Source organism: Mustela lutreola, chromosome 8 (genome assembly GCF_030435805.1).
Source record: "Mustela lutreola isolate mMusLut2 chromosome 8, mMusLut2.pri, whole genome shotgun sequence".
Lineage (NCBI taxonomy): Eukaryota > Metazoa > Chordata > Mammalia > Carnivora > Mustelidae > Mustela > Mustela lutreola.
Genome location: NC_081297.1, coordinates 114,347,268 through 114,373,124, shown reverse-complemented (window position 1 = coordinate 114,373,124; position 25,857 = coordinate 114,347,268). Strand labels below are relative to the sequence as shown.

Genomic DNA, 25,857 nt, shown 5'->3' with positions numbered 1-25,857 from the left:
CTCTCATCTCTGATTTCTTACTGCAACTGTATTTCCCAGGTTCCTCATCCTATCCTGTCAAAAAGATGCAAACAGATAAGTGACCGGGGTCACAAGAAAGAAACTTTTTGTCAAGAAGTACAACTCTTCACTGTAGCCGTAGACTCGTCCCACAGCCACTGAGCAGACATTTTGGCTAAGCTCTATGTGTACCTGTAAACGGGGCATATGCTCTCCAGTTTGTCATAGCATCACCCGTTTCTCTGTTTATGATACATTTGACAGTTACTCAGGAATGTTCTTCTGTAGTTACTGATTCAAGATTAGAAATCAAACCTTGTAAAAGAATAGCTAATCTGCCCATGTCTGTTTATATTTTTATCTTTTAAGTACAATAATAGAGTGCACTAGAGATAATTAAAAACTTTATAGGGTAATCATTTTTCATGGGATTTATATTCTTACAAATAACATGTTAAATTGCAGTTTTTATTAAAATTTCTTTTTTCTGTTATGTCCTCACTTCAACTCCTTAGAGTACAAAATTGCTTTCCTACCTAGAGTGATTTTTGCATATATCAAGAATAATTAGTCTGTTTACATTTAATTTTTTTTACAGATGCCACAGAAGTAGGGAAAATATCTAGATTTTTAGATATAGACTATTTGTATAGTGTTGTAGTGTGCAAGGTTGTCTGAAAATAAAACAAAGTAAACAAATGTAGCTATGTGCCCTAATTTCATAGCTAAATAAAATATGACACTATGGGACTGGGAAATTCTCCATGCTGTTGAGTGGCATTTTACAATCAACACCTCTCCCCTTTTCAGGATATCGAATCCCTAACAGGAGGTCTGACTGGTTCTAAGGGGGCTGATCCGCCGGTAAGTTAGATTCTTTATTAAATTTAACTATTGGCAAATTGAATTATGTATACACCAGATCATCAGTTACTTGTATACAATTTGTCATATAGATATTTTTTGAAATATAGAGCCTTTATAGTAATTAATACAAAAGTGAACTTGCTTTGGGGTATTGTTTGGTGTTTTAAAAAGTTTCAGTATTTCATAAAATTCATCTCCGTGTATTGACTCTAAGATCAGAATAAAATCTTCATTAGAATATGTCAATACTTCATGTCCTATGGGGCTACACCAAAACTTTTGGAACGTGAGGGTATACCATTCTAGATATGAATGTATGTTTGGGTTGTAATATATTTTCTAGTTACTGAGAAAAATTATTATATTAGCCCTTTATCTCAAGTATTCATTCTTGATATTGCTATTTCTTTTCTACTTTATCCAGGGAGCTTCTAGAAAATTAGAGAAAGTGTTCTGAAATTTTAAAGGATTATTGCTTTTAAGCAATAAGAAGGATTAATGGTCTAGTATTGAAGCATCTTTCTGTGGTATCTGCTTTCAGAAGATATTGACTAAGATAACATGATTTCATGTTTGAGGTACAAACATGAGTTCACAGTGTATATCTAAAGTAAAAAGATTCAGTTTCAACAGAGAGTCAATGCATAAATTTTTATCACTGTTTGCTTTTCACTTAGCACTGTGAGGTTTAATGCTGAACACACAGAACCCAATGTTATCAATTTTAGGTATACTTCATTGAGGTATCTAGGTGAAGTCCATAATCACATTAAAACATCAGGAGATGTTAAAAAGATAACTTTCAATGTACCTCTATCTCTCCTGTCTCCTTCCTATGTTTCATGATGTTGTCTCATCATCACCTTGCTCCTGAAGTAGGCCAAACAACATATTTTAGTCCTTTCCCTTCCTTTTAATTTCATTGTCTGAATTTATGTGGGAAAAAATATATTGTCTTCAAATAACTGCTCATATTTAGTCCTTGACCCTGTTATATTACAGCATAAGGTAAGATGAAATGTAAGTCAGCCAACCAGTATATTGTGACAGGATTTACGACTGGTCCTTTATTTTAGTAGTACAGGTGACCTGCTTATGGGATGTAATTTCACTCTCCTGCCTAGCATGGTATTTGTACATAGCATTCAACTTTTATTAGAAGAGTAAGTCCTTCTCCTTCAAAATACCACCATAACCTGACCACTGATTCCTAAAAGAATTCCACAGTTAGAAGTCAAGCATCTGTCCCCGGTTCAAATAAAAATTAAATACCTCTCTCCTGCAAGGGGTGATAAAAATCTTATTCATTATTTATCTGTTAAAATAAGTTAATCATATCCTTCCAAAAAAGACATCTTCCAAATATGGAAGATTGAGTGGCATAAATCTAGTTGTTGAAAGAAGCTTCTTGAAAGGAAAAATGATCACAGAAAGGAAAGATAGTACACAGAAGGCAAGCTTGGGGCGCCTGGGTGGCTCAGTGGGTTAAGCCGCTGCCTTCGGCTCAGGTCATGATCTCAGAGTCCTGGGATCAAGTCCCACATCGGGCTCTCTGCTCAGCAGGGAGCCTGCTTCCTCCTCTCTCTCTGCCTGCCTCTCTGCCTAACTTGTGATCTCTCTGTCAAATAAATAAATAAATCTTTAAAAAAAAAAAAAAAAAAAGAAGGCAAGCTTCATCAGATTCATTCCCAATAGCTCAAAGTGAGGGGTGTGTGTGTATATGTGTGTGTGGTTTATAATATGGTGAAATAGAGATTCTCTCTTGGCCATGTCCTGCCATGATGTTGGATATTTTATACTGCTGTTTTCATTTTCTGAAATTCAGACTGTGCGTATTTTTTACCTACATGAGCTTAGGCAGTCTAATTAGGGAGTTAACAGGACACATAAATTTAGTACTCCCCATTGTCAAAGAGCTGTCTAGAACATATTACTTGAGAAACTGTGTAATAAAATCATTTTTTAGTCCCATATAAAGCTTATATAAAGCAGTTGAATAGAAATGAAATGGTAATAGGATCTAGTGTCACTTCAGATATTTAAGAATAAGACTTTAAATGAAACTATTGTTTTTGCTCCCAGTTAGAAAACTTAAAGTCAGATTACATTAATTATTACATTAATTATAACCTAAATCCACTTGAAATTGTTTGTAATTTTTCCATTTAAAAAAAATCTTTATGATAGATCATCTAAGTACTATTGTCCATTTCTACAGTTATGTCTTTTGTATAAATGTTTTTTATATTAGTAAAACCATTCTGTGATGAAATTTTATTGATAAGAAGTTGAAGGTCTTGTATTTTCCCCCTCATTATACAGAATATATAAAGTGCTGAAGGAATGTCATCTCAGAATGCCACCACAATGATGCATAGCTGTGAAATAATTTCTTTACCAGTATAACCTAGATCTCAGGGGTGTAAGTGGTATACTTAAAAAATCCATTTTTTTTCTGTGGGTACACATATATTATTTCTGAAGGATGAGAAAAAAATGAAGTTTGTATTTTATATAGCATACATGTGCAAAAAGTTGTGTACATTTGCAAATGTCATTATAAATAAATTTGTATACCTGGTAAGAATAAATTTGAAGAACTCCAAGAATATAGTTTACATTAATATTTTTAACAATAACTGTTAGCTAGTTTTTTTGAAAACTCAATAGTCTCAGTTCAGTACTTATAATGAATGGGAGAATCATTCGTTCATGATTTTCAGAGGCAATTTCAAGTTTTTTGATGACTTTCTTCTTCTAAAAAGGATTACAAGAAGGATTTTTTCTTAATTCAGAAACTGAAAATTAATTGGTTCAGTAGGTAGAATTTACAGATTTCTCTAAATCACAGTCATCTTAGAAAAAAGCTTTTCCATCATTAAGAAAAATATTATCAGTTTAATATTGCCTTAGAACTATCTTTGAAAAATTATATCAGACATAGTTTACATTTAGCATGTCTTTTTCATTTACAAAAATTGGATCACAAGTTAACTTCCAGTGTAAAATTACAGCATATATTTACATATAAAAATTGAGTAAAAGAAAATAATTAACTTCTAAAGGGTAAAAATATCATTAAGTTAAATTAATGCTTTTTTGTATACCATTTACTATAGTGTTTTAATTCCTTTTCTTAAATTTTTATTTAAATTTCAATTAGTTAACAGAGTGTTATATTAATTTCAAGTGTACAATATAATGATTTCACACTTACATACAACACCCAGTGCTTACAAGTACACTCCTTAACCCCCATCACCTATTTAACCCATTCCCCCACCCACCTCCCCTCTGGTAATCATCAGTTTGTTCTCTGTGGTCTATTTCTTGGTTTGCCTCTCTTTCGTTCTTTTTCCCTTTGCTCGTTTCCCCTTTGTTTTGTTTCTTAAATTCTATGTCTGAATGAAATCATATGATACTTGTCTTTCTCTGACTGCCTTATTTTGCTTAGCATGATACTATCTAGCCCCATCCACATTGTTACAAATTGCAAGATTTCATTTTTTTATGGCTGAGTAATGTTCCTGGGTATGTGTGTGTGTGTGTGTGTGTATCCCACATCTTTATCCATTCATCAGTAGATGGACACTTGGGCTATTTCCATAATTTGGCTATTGTAGATAATGCTTCTATATACATTAGGATGTATATAGCAGTACAGGCCTACCTTAAGCAAGAAATATCTCAGAAAAGTAATTTAACATTACACCTAAGGAAGCTAGGAAAGGAACAACAAATAAAGTCCAAAGCTAGAAGAAGGAAGGAAATAGTAAAGATTAGAGCAGAAATAAATGATATGGAAACTAAAAAATAGATAAGTGAAAATATTAATAAACATTTAAAATATTAATATTAATATAATAAATAAATATTAATGTTAATAGAATCAAAAATATTAATGAAATTAATATTAATACAATTGGTAAGCATCTGTCCAGACTTTTAAGAAAAAGGAACCGAATAAAGAAAATCACAAATGAGAGAGGATAAAGAACAACCAGTATCACAGAAATAGTCATAAGAAAATGTTATGAAAAACTAAATGTCAACAAATTGGACAACCCAAAAGAAATGGATAAATTCCTAGAAACTTAGAAACTACCCAAATGAAAATGGCAGAAATAGAAAACTTGAACAGACCAATAACCAGCAACAAAATTGAATCAGTAATCAAAAATCTACCAATAAGCAAAAGTCCAGGGCCAGATAGTTTCACAGACAAATTCTACCAAACATTTGCAGAAGAAGAGTTAATACTGATTCTCAAACTGTTCCAAAAAATAGAAATAGTGGGAAAACTTCCAAACTCATTCTATGGGGCCAGCATTACCCTGATACCAAAACCAGATAAAACTCCACTAAAAAAGAGAACTACAGGCCAATATCCACGATTAACAGCAATGCAAAAATTTTTGATAAAATACTAGCAACTGAATCCAAGAACACATTAAAAAAAAAAAATCATTCACCACAGTCAAGTGAGACTTATTCCTGGGTTTGCGAGGGTGGTTCAGTATTTGCAAATCGATCAATGTGATATACCACGTTAATAAAAGAAAGGATAAGAACGGTGTGATGACTGCAGTAGATGCAGATTAGGTATTTGTCAAGGTACAATATCTATTCATGGTGTTTTAAATTTTAAATGATAATACTGAAATGTAAAAAACTGGTGAACCTTAAGGAATCAGGGGTATAATCTGTTTTCAACCAACATTTAGAAGGCCAGGATAAGGTCTAAACAGTGCAGCTTTAGATAGCCAAGAGAACTTTGGATGCTGAAGACTAGGGCACAAAGCATAAGCATACCTAGTCAGGTGTATTAGCTGTACTTGTTATCTGGAGAGCTGTGGGTTTGTAGGTCCATGTGGAACCACTACTGTGATAGATCGCCGTCAAGTCTTGAGCCCCAAGTCTGAGCCAGAGTGTTATCCAACCCCAGTTAGCAGCCAGGATTTGTCCCAGACTGTGGTCTAATTCTAAATCTACAGCTGGAATTTAGTAGCTCAGTTTGGCCACAGAACACAAGTTTAATGACAGACCCATGTAGACGAAAATTCACAGTGAGGAACGTTTTTCTTTGTACTTTTTTTTTTTAATTTTTTTTTTATTTTTTATAAACATATATTTTTATCCCCAGGGGTACAGGTCTGTGAATCACCAGGTTTACACACTTCACAGCACTCACCAAATCACATACCCTCCCCAATGTCCATAATCCCACCCCCTTCTCCCAAACCCCCTCCCCCCGGCAACCCTCAGTTTGTTTTGTTTAAAGAAATGTCTGAGTATTAATTAGCTGTTTACTTTCTTATCATTTCTGATTCTTTTTAAGAGTCAGCATGGGCAAAATTTAACAAAGATTAATATGGGACAAACCCTAGAGCACATGAAATACATTTCGGAACATATCTCAGTGTAACATACACATTGGTTCAAGTGTCATGGTATTTCAGAGTGCTGTTACCAGTGTTTGAATGATGTCTACCTCGTTTGCCTCATCCACAGCTTACAACAATAATGCCACTGGCGCTGTGCAGCTCCTTCCCTCTTTTTCTGTTTGTTATCTCAGAGTAAGAAGATCTATAAATTCGCTTCTTACAGAACTTAGTGCTTTTAATTGTTCTGTTTCCTTCATCCAAATGCTAATGGTTCTCTTTACTTCTAAAGTGTGGTGAATAACTGAATATTCATCTAATCCACATCCTTGGGTTTGTTATGTACACTGTTCTGAACATTTTCTAGCTCTGTTAACATTGTCCCCATTGAAGAACCAGAATAGTACAGTCCATATTTTTTACTTTCTGTTCTCATTTTAATGACTTCCTGATGATTCTTAGCAATTTGGGTCAATACTCCATAGAATTTGAAACAAATTTATTTTCCTGAGGGTGTTACTTAGACCAGGTTATATATTTTTCAAACTGTAAATTGTCTTAAAATTTAAAAGTCTCCAAGACCAATTTTAATTTGATTACTCAAAAAATGCCCATGTTCTATTTATTTGCTGTACAAGATAAGGGAATAAAGAATGCAAATCTGAATTGTGATCTAATATAATTTCTTTCGACCTGGACTTTATATTGTTGTATTATATACTTTCATTCTTCTATTTGTTTATTTAAAATTCAGTGTATATTTGAGTGTACACTATGTGAGAGACATTTGTTTAGGTTTTTGGAAATGCAGTGATACAAAATACAGTTTCTCATTTCAGAATCTTGCAATATAGGGGAGTAGACAGGTTGGCAAAAATAATTATAATGTAAAGTAAACAAAATGTGAGACAATCCATATACTACAATTGTTGGGAATGAAAGGGTCTGGAGAATCAAAGGAGAATAGAAAGACATATTGTCTAACTTGATAATTATAGGATAAATTGAAGTGTGCCATCTGAGGAAAGTGGGGCATGGCATTTTAAGCAGAGGAAACAGTGTGTGCATAGGTCAAAAAATGAAAAAAATAACTTACTGTGGCTAGAGTGTGAAATAAACTGGAGTGTGGGAGGTAGTGGTAAAGACAGAAGGCTAGGTTAGGCCAGGGCAAGAACATGAGAAATTTCATGGAAGGAATTTATTCTCTATACTAAGAATGAGGAACCATTAAAGTCTTTAAACAGGAGATCAGCTCTCTTCTTTAGAAGGCTTTTTTCTTTTGACTTTACTTGGAGGGTGATTTAGATAATAGTCTAAAGCAAGGAGGCAAGTGAAGGCTCTTGCAGTCATCCAAAAGAAAGATAATAAAAATGGTAATTGCAACCTGTGTGTGTGTCTACTCCACTGAATTATAAAACTAATTGAAGGCAATATCTCAGGAGAACATCAACATTTTGAAAAACACACTGAATGGTTAATATGAACCTATAGAGTGACAGTGAGAATGGAGAAGAATGGACTGATTGATGAGATAATAAGGACATAGTGATTACTCAAGAATAAAGACTTGTTTAGAGGGAAGAGAGTGAGACTTACTGAGAAGTCAAGGCTGAATTTGAACTTTCTGGTTTGGCAGTTGAGTGGGTGAAAGTTCCATACATGAAGACAAGAATCTCATGAGATAGAGTACTTTTGGAGTGGGGATGATGAGTTCAGTTTTGGACACATTAAATTGAGCTGACTGAGTTGGGAGTGATTTTTGGAATCAATGAGGTGAGATCTCATTTCTGGCCATTGATTTGGATATGTAGAATAGTTAGTAACTGAAGCCATTGGAGTTGATGATGTCATCTCTAAAAATTGTATTCCAAGTGAGAAGATAAGAGAGCTCATAATAAATTTCAGAGGAAAAAAACACTTAAGTGAAGATCAAAGGAAAGGGAAAGGTGATAGGGTGAGTATGCCTCCCAAGAAGGCAAGGAAGAAATACTAGGAAGGTGAGGAATTAAAAAATGCTAAGGTCCAGAGAAGGTGGTAAAAAGGGTTATTAGCAGCTTCATGATGTCATTGAGTGTTCAAGATGAAAGAGTGCCCATTTTATTTAGCAACAGGAAAATAAGGGGGTTATCTAGGTGAGAGTAATTTTAGTGGAGTTAATTTAGTTAGAATCAAATTTCTGGGGACCTGAAAGATGAAATGGCAGACAAGGATTGGATTCAGTGTCTGTAGAAAAGAGCTTGATTATGAAAGAGGTGGGAGGGAATTATAGCCCATATAAGATATGAGGTTGAGTGTGTTGAAACATATAGCAAGTACATAAAAAGAATTTACTGAGGAAAAAGAAATTTATTGATAGAGCATAAGATGAGGCAAAAAAGGATGGACTCCAGGGCATATTATAGAGAAAGGGCACATTGTCTTCAAATGTGAAATGAGTGAGAAAGAAAGGATTCTTTTTAGAAATGGAGGTCTTCAGAGATTGAAAGTTTCCATTTAATGATTTCTGTTTTCCCCACAAAGTGTAAAGGATCTAATTAGCTGATATTAGCAGGAAAGATGATGGGATGAGGTATCTCAGGAATATAGAGAAGATTTATCTAGCCTTTGTGGATTATGGGCTAACTATGTAAACTGCAGATGGAACACTGGAAAATGTTAGGGGTCCACCTGTGGTTGTTGGCAGTGCATTTGTAGTGGTTATGTGACTTAAAGGTGTGTTTACTTTTACCTCCAGCTGTGCTCTGTGTCTCTGTGTCAGGTATGGGAGGTATTCCTACGACCATTTTAATTTTATGTTGTTCTGCAAGACCATTGCTATGGAAGGCCAATGGGACAAGATAATTGAGAATATTAGCAAAAATCCCTTAATCTACGATGAGTTAGAATTGCAGGAAGATAGGAAGGGATTGATAGAATAGAGGATTCAGAGTTTTCAATAAACTTGAAAAACATGTGCAGTGGGTATAGGAAAAAGGATAGAAGATTGTGGTGAGGGAGTAAGATGCTTGATTTGAACCTTTTAGAACCAAACATTTCCAGGTGCTGATAAGGTCCAGGTGCTAATAAGATGTGGTCATGGAAATGGGTGGAGTACAGAGAGAATGATGCTCACTGGAACTGATGACACCAAGAAACTGAGACCAGTGTTGGATGGATCATTTCTGTGGGCCCTGCAGTCTTTCTTGCTACATTCAGTCTCTCAGTAGTCTTAACCTATTTTACAGTTTAAATGCCATCTAGACTCTAATAACTGAACTGAATAATTTACATCTGGAGGCTGGATCACTTCCCTGAACTTCAGACTTGTGTATCCAACATATTCACTTATACATTCAAAAAAGGAATTTAAAGCATAACAAGTTAAAAAGTGAGCTTCTGGTCTTCGCTGTCACTTTGCAAATTTTTTGCAGTTTTCCCTCTATCAGTTCATGGCTACTAATTCTAAGAATCAAGATTCAGAATCATTTTATAGGTTCTACCTTCATAGTTTATCTAGAATCCAGACAATTCTTGCTAACCCCACAAAACTATCAGCCTGGTCAAAGCCACCATCCTTTCTTACATACACATGCTCAGTGAACTAAGCAGGATAACTTTCTTAAATTCAGATCATCTCACATCTAGGCTTACATCATTGTTGGCTTCCCATCAGAATAAAATTCCCAGACCCAATGGAATAATTTCTAAGACCCTTCATGACTTCTCTTGTTATAGTACCTCTAGGAACTCCTCTACCTTTTTATTTTTTCCATATCTCATTCCATTTCGGTTGTACTAACAATTTGCTACCCTTTACCCGTGCAGGGACTTGCTATTATTCCTTCTGCTTGCCATGTTCCCTCCCGATATACCCCCATTTTCTTTAGGTTTCTGTTAAAATGCTGTTTTAATAGAGAGGTTATCTATGAGGACCTATATTGTTTTCTTGCTCCTATGTGTTTACTATTTGTGTTCTACTAAAATATAAACTCTGTATGGTAAGAGTCTTTGCCTCTTCTGTTTACTATTTTAGCCAAAGATCTAGAAATAAAAACCGGTTATATTTCCTCAATATATATTTGCTGAATGAATGAATGAATGAGATTATGTTTTAAGTACCTGATTTATATGATTACATTTATCTGTTTAAAATGATAACTAGAATACTGAATGGAGGAAGAGATTAAGAATGATATAGTAATTCTATAATGAGATTATACAGGTGTATTTGAGACTATGGTAATAGTAGTAAGAACTAAAATAACAGAGAATAAAAACCTTACAAAGCAGTAGGACTCATGGATAAATTCAAACATTGGCCACTGGGAAAGATAACAGTAATAAAAAATTAGAAGGATATATTTTGGATACTGTATATCTCATTTATTTACCTTGCTTAGTATCACTCTATATAAGCCCCTTGAGAGAAGGATTTTTCTGTCTCGATTACAGCTGTATTTGCAATGCTTTGAACATAGTGGGCCTACATAAGTACTTAATGACCAAATTAATGAAACAAGAATGATAATGGTAGAGGGTCTTCAGAGGGTAAAACAGTGAAACTTTATTAGAAACTTCAGTAAATAAGGGAGGCAAAAAAAAAAAAAAAAAAAGGTGGAGCATAAAAGATAAAAATGAAACCTCCATTGTTGACTCAAAATACTATTTAAAGCTCTGAACCGTAGTACCATTCGTGATAAATATCCTCACATTCTGTGAAGAAGTGCTAGACATACTCACCAAAGACTTACTAAGTAATAATTAAAGTAATATCAGTCCTGCCACTGTGAATTATCACCTTGAGCCTTCATCTGTAGGGAGGGCTGCAGGTTTTCACCCTCTGAAAGAGAGAAGGGTGTGCCTCTTCTAAATCAGATGAAGGTGAACCAAAGCAAGGACTCAAAGAAGGAACCAGTGGTATCTCCATGTTTGGATATTTATTCAGCAGCAAAATCAGCACATGGATATTTTTTCAGCAGCTACATCAGCAGATGGTTCCACGGAATAGATTTAAAGTGAGAGAAAGAAATTAATGTGAATCTTTTGGAATATGGGGACATGCATAATCAATAAATTAGATACTTGCTTCCAATCTGATAAATTTGGATGGCAGTATGGTTAGAGGTATCCTAAGTCAGGGCAGTGGAAAGGGGTCTTATTAGGTGTGGCTGTTAAAACAGTTTGTTGTGTCAAGGCTCATGAGCTTACCATGGAACAAGTTGAGGAGATAGAAGGATAATGGAACCCTTCATAAGATGGCTACTCTCTACCACAATGGGACCCAATATTAAGAATTAGAAGAATGTCAAATGTTCTGCCAAAGACAGAAATTGGGTGTGAAGGGAGACAAGTAGTTAGCAAATAACAAAGTGCCTTTATTGATGAGCTGTACAGCATAGATGTCCCCATGAGAGGATGTCCAAAGAATTCCCTAATGAACCCCGATTTAAAAATCTAATATTTAGGCATCTGGCATATAAAAGTCACCAGTCACATAAGACTTGCCCCCCTTTTTTTTTCTTCTGTAATCCCTTTTCATATCCCTGCCCTAGTCTAGAAGGAAGACCTATAAAGAAGGCAGAAGACAGGTGGAAAAAAAAATCATTTACCTCTTCCCAATACAAGTTCCTCAGTCCTAAGTTGGAATGACCGGGAAACTTTGAATTGAATAAGAAACTAAAGTTTTGATACAGGGCTGTATTAGAATTTCTTAACCTGAAACAGTCTTAAAATCTAAAATAAAACTTATTTTTACAACTGTAAGTGACCAGAAAGCTATGAATAGCTCAAGCTAAAGCAGTCAGTCATGGCGAGGTAATATATGGCAAAGCATATTTAATGGCAAGGATGGATGAAAAATGAAGTTGTTATTTATTCAGATATGTTACTTGTATGCAGTTACTCATTTAAATTGAATTCAGCTCATTAAATAAAGTCATTTATATTGTGGAAAAAGAATGTCATTTATAGCTACTAATGACAAGGAATGGTGAAGTGGGGAAGAAATAGTGAGATGGTGTGGGTCTCAAAGTAGAGATGATTTTACTTGATACTGGAGGGGTAATGGATTGGAAATTCTAATGGCTTTCAAGAAAGGTGCAGACTTTATTTTCTGAAGTGAGCTATGAAAGGATGAACACAGTCATCTTAGTGCTACCCATGAAACTATATAAATTCAATTAAGATAAAGTGATGGTAGTCTCCTTCAACAAAGTTATGAAATACACAGGAAAGTTTTGTTTACTGTAAAATAGAGCTTTCAGAAGGCACAGTGAAAAGTTTGAGGGGAAGATAAGAATGGAAAGTAGGATAGAGAAGGGTGAACACAGAACACTATAGCATAAATGTACTAGAGAGACTTGATGACTTAGAAAGGTTAACATTTTGTGTGTCCCACAAAGATGAGAAAGGTTAACTGGTAAGAAAGTTTCCATAATAATTCATACCAAGTAGATATATAGATGCTGCTTAGACTGCAATTTACAAAAAATAAATTTTAAATATATATACAATGTAATATACAATTACATTTTATGTAAATCTATATTTGAATTATTTTTTGATCCATGGAAAATATCATAATATATAATGATTTAGGAGTGTGGGCTCTGGAAAGTGGCCTCAATTTGATCTTTGGCTCTGCCTCTTACTAAGTATATATGTAATCTTGACCAAGTTATTTACTTCATTGTGCCTCAGTTTCCTAAATTGTTTGATGAGGATAAAAATAGAATCTCTTTCACAGGGTGGTTATATATAATGAGTTACTACACACAGAATACTTCAGATAATGCATTGTACGTGCAAATCCCCTGTTAGTGTTCACAACTATAATTGTTATGTAAAGGAAAGTCTTCATTAAATAATGTGGGATCATTGCAAAGAACTGGCTTAGATTGTATGCTATATTTTAACTGGAGAAGGTGAAAAAATAGTCTATGTAAATTAATTTTAAATTAGTTTTTTTTTCTTTTTAAATATTTTATTTATTTATTTGATGGAGAGAGAGAGATCACAAGTAGGCAGAGAGGCAGACAGAGAGAGAAAGGGGAAGCAGGCTCCCCACTGAGCAGAGAACCCAATGCAGGCCTTGATCCCAGGACCCTGAGATCATGACCTGAGCCAAAGGCCGAAGTTCAACCCACTGAGCCACCCAGGTGCCCCAATTTTAAATCAGTTTAAACCAATAATTTGATGAACCACAAAGGACATTCTCTGTAGGAGTTGGGCATATACCAGGGTGGATATGGAATAGGAAAGAAAGGAATCTACTTCATTAAAATCAATAAATTAATATTGTTAACTTGTCAGAATGGTTGAAGTATTGAAGGCATGAATATGTCGCCAAAATACTGAAAGATAGTTCATATGCAGGAATTTTAATGTGATGGTTAGCATATATGGTAACATGATTCCCATGTTATGCTACTTCTTCCTCATTAATGCTTTAGAGATTAGAACTATTTAAGCATTTATATTTCAGCACAATCAAACTGTTTAATTAGAGGGAACATTAGAATGTGTTTTCCTACATTCAGAATGTAAGTGTGAAAGTGAGAAGAGTTGAATTATAGGCTAATGTCTGCAAGTTTGCTTTAAAATAATACTGAATGTGGGAAACATGTATGAGATCTTTTGGCATATTGTATCACTAATGATTAGTATGATAAGAAATATTTTAGGAATGATTTTTCCAGTATAGGTCATTATTTGAGAAGCTCAGAGTAATGAAACAACTCCTTGTTGGAAATAGTCTTGTTATTTACTGTTAATTTCTAATTATAAGAAAAGAGGTACTTGAAAAAATTTTGAGGGGAAACCAATATGTGAATGAAAAAAATGATAAGTAAAATCAATTAGAAATTTACATTATTGCAAAGATACATATTTTTGTTAATAATAATAACATAAAACATTGAAATATATATTGATATATTCTGTTTTCTGATCATATAAATTTCAATATGAATTGATTTACATATCTTTGGTCTCCAAAACAACTATCATAACTTTGTCTAAAAGAGTAATACAATTTCACCTACACTTATATTTTGTTCTTTTGTGCCTGCCTTTTCTCTGCTATTTATTTTTATTATACATAAATATATTTACTTGTATATATGTGTATATATATATTTATAGGTAACATGCAAACTGGTATGATATATATAAAGCATATATAACATATATACTCATATGTATTCATATATATATATATATATATATATATTTCTTCCTACAAAAAACAGAACAGATTTTTTTTTTAGTGTCTTGAGTTCTTCACTAAACAAGAGGCTGGTTTCTTTTTTTTTTTTTTTTTTTTTTATTGTTCTTCTCTAACACAATAAAGTAGAACTATTTTTATTCTTGATCAAAGATGCTTATAATTTGGTATGTTTATCTGAAAAAACAGATGGGTGAATACAGCTTTATACATATAATTGCTCATTAAAATGTGAAAAATACAAAGTAAAAATAAAGGTTTATTTAGAAAACATATTTGTAATGCCTGTTGTGTACTTAGTGTTATTCTAAGCACTTTAGAAAAAAAAAATCTGAGAAAAAAATAACAGTGCATTAGGTTGTTTTTTTATTCAGAAAAAAAAAAGCCTCAGTACAATAGATTTTTTTTTAATTAATGTGTAATGTATTATTTGGTTGCAGGGATAGATGTCTGTGAATCATCAGTCTTAGATAATTCACAGCACTCACCATAGCACATACCCTCCCCAGTGTCTATAACCCAGCCACCCTATCCCTCACCCCTTACCCCCCAATAACCCTCAGTTTGTTTCCTGAGATTTAGAGTCTCTTATGGTTTGTCTCCCTCCCTGGTCCCATCTTGTTTCATTTCTTTCCCTCCCTACCCCCACAACCTCCCACCCTGCCTCTCAAACTCCTCATAGCAGAGAGATCATATGATAATTGTCTTTCTCTGATTGACTTTATTTTGCTCAGCATAATACCATCTAGTTCCATCCCTATTGTTGCAAAGGGCAAGATTTCATTTTTCGATGGCTGCATAGTATTCCTGTGTGTGTGTGTGTGTGTGTACACACCACATCTTCTTTACAGTGCAAGACTTTTGCACTCTAACTAGTTAGCAGTTGTTTCTTTTTAAAACATGATTAATAAGTATAGGAAGAGGTATAGAGATACATAATTTTGTGATACAGACAATAATAATGATAAATGTGTTTTTGAATATTTAATTTTTATTTTTTTGGAAGATTGTTTTGAAAAATAAATGTTAAGCTAGGTCTAATTTCCATTAAATTAAAACTTTTATTCTGGATGGAAGGAAATCAAGGGTCTTTCTTTTGCTCTTATCTAAAAGTAGTTCAATTCTGTATGTAGGCTTTAGCAACTAATAAAGCTGGCAGCTGCAACTTGTTTACAGTACATAAACTTATTTAATTGCCAGAGTTATTTAGAGTATGAAATTAAAACTATTTTTTAGGTAACCTTTTTAAAAGTATCTGTGTGTCACTTTTTCTAGGAAGTCCCAAATAACCTCTATGTAGTTTAACAGCTAAATAGCTGTTTGCTCTCAATGAGATTAGGCTATTCCTGGATGATGCCTGACTGACCGTTCCAGAAAGTAGGCATGATTGCCCTAGCTGCCCTCTAAGGGCAGGGTCTAATGGGCAATTCCAGCAGAGCCTCAGGTGACAGGATGTGCTCAGCTCCAGGGCTGCTGCCTTTTCTTTTCCAAGGACCCCAATAAGGTGATGGATGCTCTTTCTCCTTTGGCAACATGAAAAGGAGCTAGTTTTCTAAGAATGTACCCCCTTTCCACTTGTGGTATTCATTAAAGTTTGGCTGAGTAAGAAATCTCAGACTTCTTCGGCTAGGATCCTTCCCTTTTCCCTCATTGGCTTCCAGAAGACAGGAGCCAATATTAAGGCTTGCTTGCCTTCTAGCCGTACTCAAGGAACTTGTGTCTCTTTGTGAAGGAGCACTTATCTGGGGGGAAAACAACTTGCTCTAGCCAACCCTATATAACTAGGTATTCTTTTTTAACAACTGAGCTACCCAGGTGCCCCTAGATACTCATTTTTAAGCATACAGTGAGGGAAACATGAACCAGCAAAATGTAAATGCTTGAAATTACATGCATATTCTTTTTTTCACTTAACATTAATTATAACAGTGGCAGGCACTTTAAAAAGGAATGCGATTATATATTCATAATAAATTTAAGTTCAGATTCTGCAGAATTCTTACTTTAAAAGTCATGCTGATTCAAGAACACCGTGTAATAAGAATATGTCCTTAAGACTTTGCCTTTATTTTCCAAGATTAAATTATTTTTCAAAAAGATATTTGAAGCTGTTGAAGTATATTTAGAAAATTTTAAGTATTATGGAAAAGTGGGAAGTTAAAATACCAGAAATGGAATATTTGACCAAAAGAGTTCACCAAGTTTTTTGAAAATTTGTAAATCATGTTCTAGCTACATAACAAATTCTGCAGATATTCTTATATTTTACTCATAGAAATCATTTATATTTTTATTGGAGTATGGTGAGAAGTTTTGTTTAAAATCCTGGTTATTTTCTCTGCTCTCCATTTCTTTTACCACAGATTAAAACCGGTAATGCGCAAGAATGACTATTTTATCCCTCTGTAGACAGCTCTCTCTTCAAACTTGAGAAAAATATCTTCTTGTGATGCCTGTTTAGAATCTAAAAGAGCAAGAACTTAACTGTAATTTTACATCACAACCAACATCATTCTAATTTTTAAATAAAGGTATTTAAGTAATTGCATTACATTTTTAAGTGGGAAAAAATGGCCAATTTGAGATAAAGATTGCCCAAATGACTTCTTAAACAATATGGTTGTTTGTAAAAGAAATTTTAAATATAAGAATGAGAGAGGTTGAAATTAAAAATGATAGAAAAGATACACTGTATAATACTAACTAAAGAAGAAACTCCTATGTAGCTATAGAATATCAGAAAATAGTCTTTAAGAAAGAAATTACTGAGTGTAAAAAGAGGAATACTTCAACATAAAAATTGATATACCAGGAAGATAGAAAAAAATTTAATTTTTATGCACCTAGTAACATAATAGTTAAAATATAGAAAAAAAATTAAGAGAAATAAAAAGATGTAAAAAACCTTTGGTCATCATGGAACGTTTTAATACTTTTTGTACTTAAGTGATCAAGAAGATAAAATTTGTAAAGCTAAAGATAAGTTGAGCAACGAAAAACAAGCATGATCTAGTGATATATAGAGAACCCTGTACTTGATTTCTACAAATTAACCAAATATTTGTCATATAGGAAGACTCAACACGTTCTAAAGAATTGGATCAGGTTGAATATTGTCTTAAAATAGCAGAATTCAGCTAGAAATTAGTAAAAGGATAAAATTTTAAAAATGATAAGTAGAAAATACTCAAGTTTTTGAAAAGTAGGACAAATACTTCTAAATAACTGGTCAGAGAAGAATTTAAAAATTAAAAAATTTTACATTCAGTGATGTTGAATATTACGTATTGAAACATATAGAGACAATTAAAGCCTCAGAGAGAAATTGATAATATTTATATAAGAAAAAATAAAGGTTAAGAATTAATGATGTAAGTATTCATCTTGAAGCTGAGGAAAATGAAGCAAATAAAACCTAAAGAATAAGAAAAAAAAATGGAGCAAGTAGCAGAAACTAATAAAACAGAATAGAAATATTTAAAAGAGTATAAACAAAGCTAAAGTTATTTGTTGAAAAAATTATTAACACTGAGTGCTCTCTGTTGGGTCGGTAAAATAAGTGAAAAGACAGAAATAAATATAGTGAAAGGATTTTTGAACAGAATTTATGCTTATGAATTTTAAATTGTAGATGAAATGTGGAAATTCCTAGGCAAATACACCATGGCCAGTTTAACATAAGAAGTAAGAAATACAAGTAATATTTTTTACTATGTGAAAGAAGTCTTCAAATATAAATCTCACAAAGAAAACTGTAGGAGTAGATGGTTTCATTAATGGATTGAAGAGTCCATTAATGAAGGAATTATACCAACTATTAAAAGCTTTAAAAGGCAATTTAAAAAAACACTTCCCAAGTCATTTTATGAGGTGTATTAGTTTTCTATTGCTGTGTAACAAATTACCACAACCTAAGAGGCTTAAAGCAACACACTTATTATCTCAGTTTTTGTGGTTCAGGAGTTTGAGAATAGACTAGCTGGGTCTTCTGGTCAGGGTTTAAGTGGCTGTGATGAAGGTGTGGGCTCGGCTGCATTTTCATATGAAGTCAGGCTCCCTTCCAAGTACAAATAATTGTTGGTGTGTGTGTGTGTGTGTGTGTGTGTATACACATACACACACACAAATATATATACATATATTTATATATACATGTATATACATGTATACATGTATATACAAATATATATACATGTATTTATATACATTTATATACATGTATATATACATGTGTATATATACACACACAGTGTATATAAATGCACACACTGTGTGTACCTGTATACACATATATATGCAGTGATTAGAGTGACATCCTATTACCTTTGCCATATTCTGTTTAGTTAGTCCTTGCCCATGCTCAAATGGGGAGGATTAGAGATGGAGCCATCCTAGAGTCTGTCTGCCACATGAGGCCAGAGGGAGAAGTCTTAAAGCAAAGCCTGAAAATTAATCTAAAGTGTTAACTAATTGCATGAAGCAATACATAAAAACATGACATCAGAAATTAGTTGGGTTTGTTCCAGAGATGCAGGTTATTTTAACTTTTGCAATTCAATGATTATAATTCACCATATTAATGAATAGGGGAAAATCATATAATTATATATATAGGTGTAGCCAAAATGTAGATAAAAATTTAGTACTTCTTTATAATGATATAGTCCTATATTCTATAATGGTCATATGATTTAATATCATATGATGGTTTAATATTATATATTAATATGTCATGATTTATTTATTTATTTGACAGAGATCACAATTAGGCAGAGAGGCAGGCAGAGAGAGAGGAAGGGGAAGCAGGCTCCCCGATGAGCAGAGAGCCCGATGCGGGGCTTGATCCCAGGACCCTGAGATTATGACCTGAGCTGAAGGCAGAGGCTTTAACCCACTGAGCCACCCAGGCGCCCCTGTAATGATTTTTATGATAAGATTTCAACATTCTAAGAATAGAAAATTCTTTTATTCACTAATTACTGTCATTATTTTATTCAGATATTTATTCAGCAACTGATATTCACTAGGAATGCAATTGTTTTCCCTTTCCATGTGCACTCATAAAGATCACTCCCTTAAAAATACTAGCAGCTCTAGGGGCACCTCTGTGGCACAGCTGGTTAAGCATCCAACTCTTGATTTCAGCTCAGGTCATTATTCCAGGATCATGATCAAAGGGTCCTGAGATCAAGCCCCGTGTTGGGCTCCACAATCAGTGTAGAGTCTGCGTATCCCTCTCCCTCTCCCACTGCCCCACTTCTTGCGTGCTCTCTCTCCCTCTCTGTCTCTTAAAAATATGAACAAATAAAATCTTTAAAAATAAATAAAATATTGGCAGCTCACCATATGCATTCACTATACAGAGATTATGCTTACCAAGTGCTCACACATCAGAAGTACACACAGAATACTTTACATTTATCAAAATTTATATCTGAATTTATTCATATTTAATAATATATATAATAATATATAAATATTTATAAATAATATATAAATATTTTTCCTCATCTCCTTCCTTCTGTTTCTCCTTCCTTTTTATTTAACCAAACATAAGCTCTTCCAGACTTTTCCATATTTAACAGCTGTAGTTGTGTCCAAGATTCATTTAATACAGTTATTCCCCTTCAATAGCTAAATCGCACACATATTTTTTGGCTAATGCTGCAATAAATGAAATGAAAATTTTCAAGGAAATGTGACTTATTTTGATTTTTTTAAGTGGAAAGAAGATGGATTATTATGAGTAAACTATGTAAAATATAATACTTACCAGATAGTTGAGAGTATAAAAAAGTTTTTCAAAAATGAGTATATTTATACATACTTAAAACCAATTTTAAAAAGTATAAAAAATAGCATTACACTCGTTAGGTCAAAAGATAAGCTGCTCCAGAATGAAGATTTGAAAAGTATTATCTTCTTTGTTTTGCTACTTTCTGCAGAACTTTAATGCTATAAACAAATTATCAAAATGCATACATCACTAACAATAATTAGAGAAGGGTTTATATTAGTATACTTTGAAAGTATGTATAAATATGTGGAACTTCTTACTTGTAATTATGTTTTGTTTATTTTATGTTTGTTGACATTGGAACTTAATTTTTCTCAGCCAAAAGAAAAAAAAAAAGCTCAAGTATAAAATTGACTTTACCTGGTATAGTTTTTAGAAGGTATCACTAGTATTAAGCTAAAGAATATAGTTGAGGGGCACCTGGGTGGCTCAGTGTGTTAAGCATCTGCCTTTGGGTCAAGTCTTGATCCCAGTGTCCTGGCCTGAGTCCCACATTGGTCTCCCTGCTCTGTGGGGTGCCTCCTTCTCTCTCTGCCTCTACTTCTTTCCCCGTGTCTCTATAAAACTTTAAGAAAAAAATGAGTACAGCTGAGATACAGTAAGACTCCTTTCCTTCTTTCCCCTTTAAAATTCTAGTTATGAATTAGTTTCTTTGGGGCCACTAATCAGCTCTTTTGATACTATGGCAGACTTGATTTGCTAATCTGAACTAGAGGAGGTTGGATGCCATAAGGAACACAGGAAGAATGCCATGTTCTTGCCCTTAAGAAATGTAATTCTAAAATCATCAAGACATTAACTTAAGTTCACATATTTTAATGCTATTCAAACAGTTTTAAATATTTATTTGGACATGAGGAATTCCATTTTTAATATATAGTGAGAAAGATTGCTGCTGCAAATACTTGAAGTTTCATTTATATTAATGTTGAAGATGTGGCAAGAATTCTAATGTATTGTCAAAGTAACTATAAAAAATGCGGATTTGCTAAAATGTATGAAGGTTTTATTTAGATATGTCATCAATCAGGGTATCCATAGCCACACATCTAACTCTCTTATTATCTCCTGTTGAAGTTGGATTTAATAGGAATGACTGAGAAGCCGACTTTCCTTTCTTTTCCCTTTTTATGATGCTATTGTCTCTAGAAAGCTCCTATGTTTGCAAGTCAAAAAAAGTTATTTTGTGCTGATCCTATCAGAGGGCTCTATAGTACTTATGCTGAAAGTAATAGACTAGAAAGTATAATTTTTTAAAAAAAATTTTATTTAACCTTGATTTAGTTAACATAGAATGTATTAATTAGTTTCAGGGGTAGAATTTAGTCATCAGTTTCATATACCATCCATTGCTCAGTACAAGTGCCCTTTTTAATGCCCATCACCCCATTATCCCATCCCCCAACTACTTCCACTGTAGCAACTCTCAGTTTGTTTCCTGTACTTGAGATTCTTACAGTTTGTCTTACTATCTGTTCTTATCTATTTTTCCATCCCTTCCCCTATGTTCATTTGTTTTGTTCCTTAAATTCCACATGAGTGAAGTCATATAGTATTTGTCCTTCTCTGACTTATTTTGCTTAGCTCAATACCCTCTAGTTCTATCCGTGTCATTGCAGATGGCAAGATTCCATTCTTTTTGATAGCTGAGTAATATTCTACTGCATTTTATATCTATCGATCTATCTCCATCCATATTCACAATAGCCAAAATATGAAAAGAGCACAGGTATCCATTGATGGATGAATGGTTTAAAAAAGATGTGATGTATATTTGCAGTGGAAAATCTAATTTTTTAGAACTTTAGTTTTTTTCTGAACAACTCATGTAATACAAAGTGTTATTGCCTTGCATCTTCCCTTTAGCTTCTCATTATTTTCTCAGAGTTGATCTTTGACACCTCTTTCTTTTTTTTTAATCTGAATTTTATTTTTTTAAGTAATCTCTACACCCGATGTAGAGCTCAAAGTCATGACCCAAGATTAAGCGTCACATACATACTCTACTGAGCCAGTAGAGTACCCTTCTTTGACATCTTTTTAGACTTAAAATTGGTTTTGCTCATTTTCTTTTCCTTCTTCCTTATATTCTATATTCTTCAGGTGATTTTTAAAAATTATTTTTCATTCCTTAAACATTACACTTGTTTCTTGCAGTGTGTTTGTTATGTAAAGTAAAATATACCACTGAAATTATACATGTTTGGCTAGTGTTGTAAAGGCAGCAACAGGGACCTGTTATTAAGGATGAAAGATAAGGGTTCCTGGGTTGCTTAGTTGATTAAGTGTCTGTCTTCAGACCAGTCATGATCCCAAGATCTTGGGATTGAGTCCTGCATCTGGCTCCCTGCTCAGCAGAGAGTCTGCTTCTTCCTTTATCCCCCTGTCCCTGCTCGTGCTTGCTCATTCTTTCTGTCTCTCTCTCTCAAAAATATAAATAAAATCTTTAAAAGAAAAAGAATGAAAGCTAAACTCAAGGAAAATCTCTCTGAGAAATTAACTCTAAAAAAGATGAATCATCTAAAGGGTAGATGCTGAATGATCTGGGCAGATGAAATAATATGAAGAGTGTAGTGGGTTCAATAGTGTCTCTGAAAATTCATGTCTACCCAGAACCTCAGAATGTGACCTCATTTAAAAAACAGATCTTAAGATCAAATCATCCTGGATTTAAGATGGGCTCTAAATCCAGTGACGAGTATCTTTATAAGAAGATGAGAGGACGCTGAGAAGCACACAGAGGAGAACACCATGTGAAACTGGAGACAGATTGCAGCCATGCACCGACATATCAGTGAATGCCGAGAATTCCTGAAAGCCACCAGAAGCTGGAAAGAAGCATGGAGCGGGTTCTCTCTCAGAGTTTAAATCCTCCCCAAACTGCCCAACAACCTGATTTCAGACTCCTGGCATCCAGAACTAAAAAAAGAATAAGTTCCTATTATATTAGGCTTCCAGGTTGTGGTAGTTTATTACAGCACGCTTAGGAAACTAATACAAGGTGCACGGGATTTAAATATGACTGAAGTTTAGGGAACTACAGGAAGGTATCTTAAATTAAACTTTCCCTGTGGCCAGATCATTTTGAGTCTGATAGGAGTTTGTTTTGTTTTTTCAAGTGCTTTGGGAAGTCATAGGAGAGATTTATGTGAGGGAATTATATGATCACGTTTATGTGTTAAAGATATTGGGGTGCCTGGGTGGCTCAGTGGGTTAAAGCCTCTGCTTTTGGCTCAGGTCATGATCCCAGGGTCTTGGGATAGAGCCCCACATCGGGCTCTCTGCTCAGCGGGGAGCCTGCATCCTCCTCTCTCTCTCTGCCTGCCTCTCTGCCTACTTGTCATCTCTGTCTGTCAAATAAATAAATAAAATCTTTACCAAAAAATTATGTTGGATGCTCTTAAAAAACGAGTGGTGTAAGATAATAATTGAAACAGGAAGCATGATAGTATGACTCCAGGGAAGAGATGGTGGGAGTCTGACTGAAGCTGGTGGTGACAGAAGTGCACTAGGCTGAGGTATATTTTGAAGTTCCAGTTGGTGACTTGCTGATGGATTGGCTGTATGTGTAGACAAAAAAATTAAAAAATGCCTTTTTAAGTTTTGGGCTGAGATACTAGATAGATGAACATGACATTTACCAAAATAAGGAGCACACAAAAAAAGAAAAATTTGTGGGGAGGGAAGGAGGAGAATGTGATTTAGCTGAAGTTGTTTATATGGATTGAGATTTAAATTTCAGGGATGAGAGTACGTACATAATATTTAAAGTCATGGAGTTAGTTAAGATCCTCTAGGTAAAGAATGTAGAAAGAGAGGAGAGCGCAATCCAAGCCAGTACTGAAGCAAATTAGAGGAAAAGATGCACGATAGGACATTAAATAGGAGCTTCTGGTTGAAAACTTATGAGTGTTACATCAAAGAAGAAGGAAGATGTTAGGGGAGCCACGTTCTAGTGCCTCGCTATAGTAGACTAGATAATATTTATTTTTATATAAATAAGGGATTTATGAGTCCAGTGATTTAGAGTTCAGAACTTTTTGCCTAACATCTTGAGAAAAATGTTTAATTTTCCTCCGCGGTACATTATAGGAATAGAATTCTGAAGCGAATTGCCAATGACGTTTTTGTAAGACCACAGATCTAGTTCACATTGCTTTCGATAATTCCCGTGAGCAGTAAGCCTCCTAGCATTCTCTTAATTTTATAACCACATCACATGGTATAACTTTTTAAAAAGTGCCTATATATAAAACTCAAGTAGTGCAGAAAGGAGGATATAAACCCACAGCGAAGCCAAAGTTTCGTTCATACATATGGCTAGGCAGTTAGTCCACTTTTAGACTCCTAGAGATGTAGAACTGAATCGGATCTTACAAACTGTCTAGAAGTATACCTTTACTTAAAAATAAGGGAATAAAGACTCAAAAAGGAAAAAAAACCAAAAAAACAAAAAATCAAACTTGCCCACAGTCCTATCTTGACAGAAATGGAACTAGCTTTTTTTGGCAGGGAGTGGGGTGTGCGGTCAGAACTGCATTGTGGAAACTCCTCTTTAGAATTAATCACGAAGGAATGCTGTCATTCAGAAGGCAATAATAGATTCTAGTTTCACTGCAGGAAAGAACAAAAGAAAATATTTCTTATATACTGTGGTTATATGAGTCATAATAAAGGACCCTAGGGCTTAATCCCAATTTTATCACTTTAATAAGCATCTTGATTTTTCTCAAGCTACATATTCTCACAGAGCATCAGTTTTCCCATCTGAAAAATTAAACTTGCATTTCACAAATGCACTGTTAAGGGAATGGGAGGAGTCGTAATAATTCTTGAATAAATGTAATGAAAATTCCGAGTCTCTTGTAGCCTTCAATCATAATGCCATTAAAATAACACAATTGGACTCACCTTGCAAGCTGGTCTTGACAGGAAGGACCAAGTAGAAGAAAGAAAGAAGTAGTAATGAAAAGAAAGAAAAAATAACGACAACATTTTAAAGTTCTGCTCGTGTACACATAACATTGATACACTGGCCTTGAACTCTTTTCCCAGTAAGGTTTTTTGACTTGTTATAGACTTCCCCTGCAGCAAGAATAAATCTTCTCTACTTTCTATCTTAATAGATCACTTCCCCCTCCATCTCTAATGGTTTTCACCTATAGTATCACTCTCCTTCTCTTTCAACACTCAGAGATCTTTAACCTTCTAGTAGTCCTTTTTCCTCCAGCAATCCCTTCCTCTCCAGTGACCCCTCCTTCTCTACTTTCAGATAGTCCCTGTACTTAAAACCATTCTATAGGGTGATACTGTTCTCTCTACTTTGGGTCTCTATCTCTTCCATACAACCAGATTCAAACTACAACATTATGCCTCCTGCTATAATTTCTCAGCCACATTCTCTCCTTCATTTTCTGTGGAATTATTTCTATTCCCAAACTATAACAGAATGTTTGAAAATTATATTTGGAGCTGTAGTAATTGAATCCACTGACCTAATTTCATTTTCATTTCCCTTGCTCTCTCTGTGGCATTCGTTACTACTCTGTCCCTGCCTAGAAAGACTCCTCTTCTTTCTCCTACTGCAACCAAGCAACCATGCCCTAAAA

The 25,857-nt window shown here is 34.1% G+C and overlaps 1 protein-coding gene across 12 annotated transcripts in view; it reads left to right on the top strand.

Annotated features, from left to right (window-relative positions):
• PPFIA2 (PTPRF interacting protein alpha 2) overlaps nt 1–25,857 on the top strand; it is a 497,227-nt gene that overhangs the window by 87,344 nt on the left and 384,026 nt on the right. For 7 of the 12 annotated variants that reach the window (XM_059186425.1, XM_059186429.1, XM_059186426.1 and 4 more), the window contains one exon: nt 811–864. The exons of the other annotated variants lie outside the window; for them this stretch is intronic. In XM_059186425.1, coding sequence (XP_059042408.1) covers nt 811–864 — 54 coding nt within the window. The remainder of the gene's footprint in view (nt 1–810; nt 865–25,857) is intronic. 12 annotated transcript variants of the gene reach the window in all.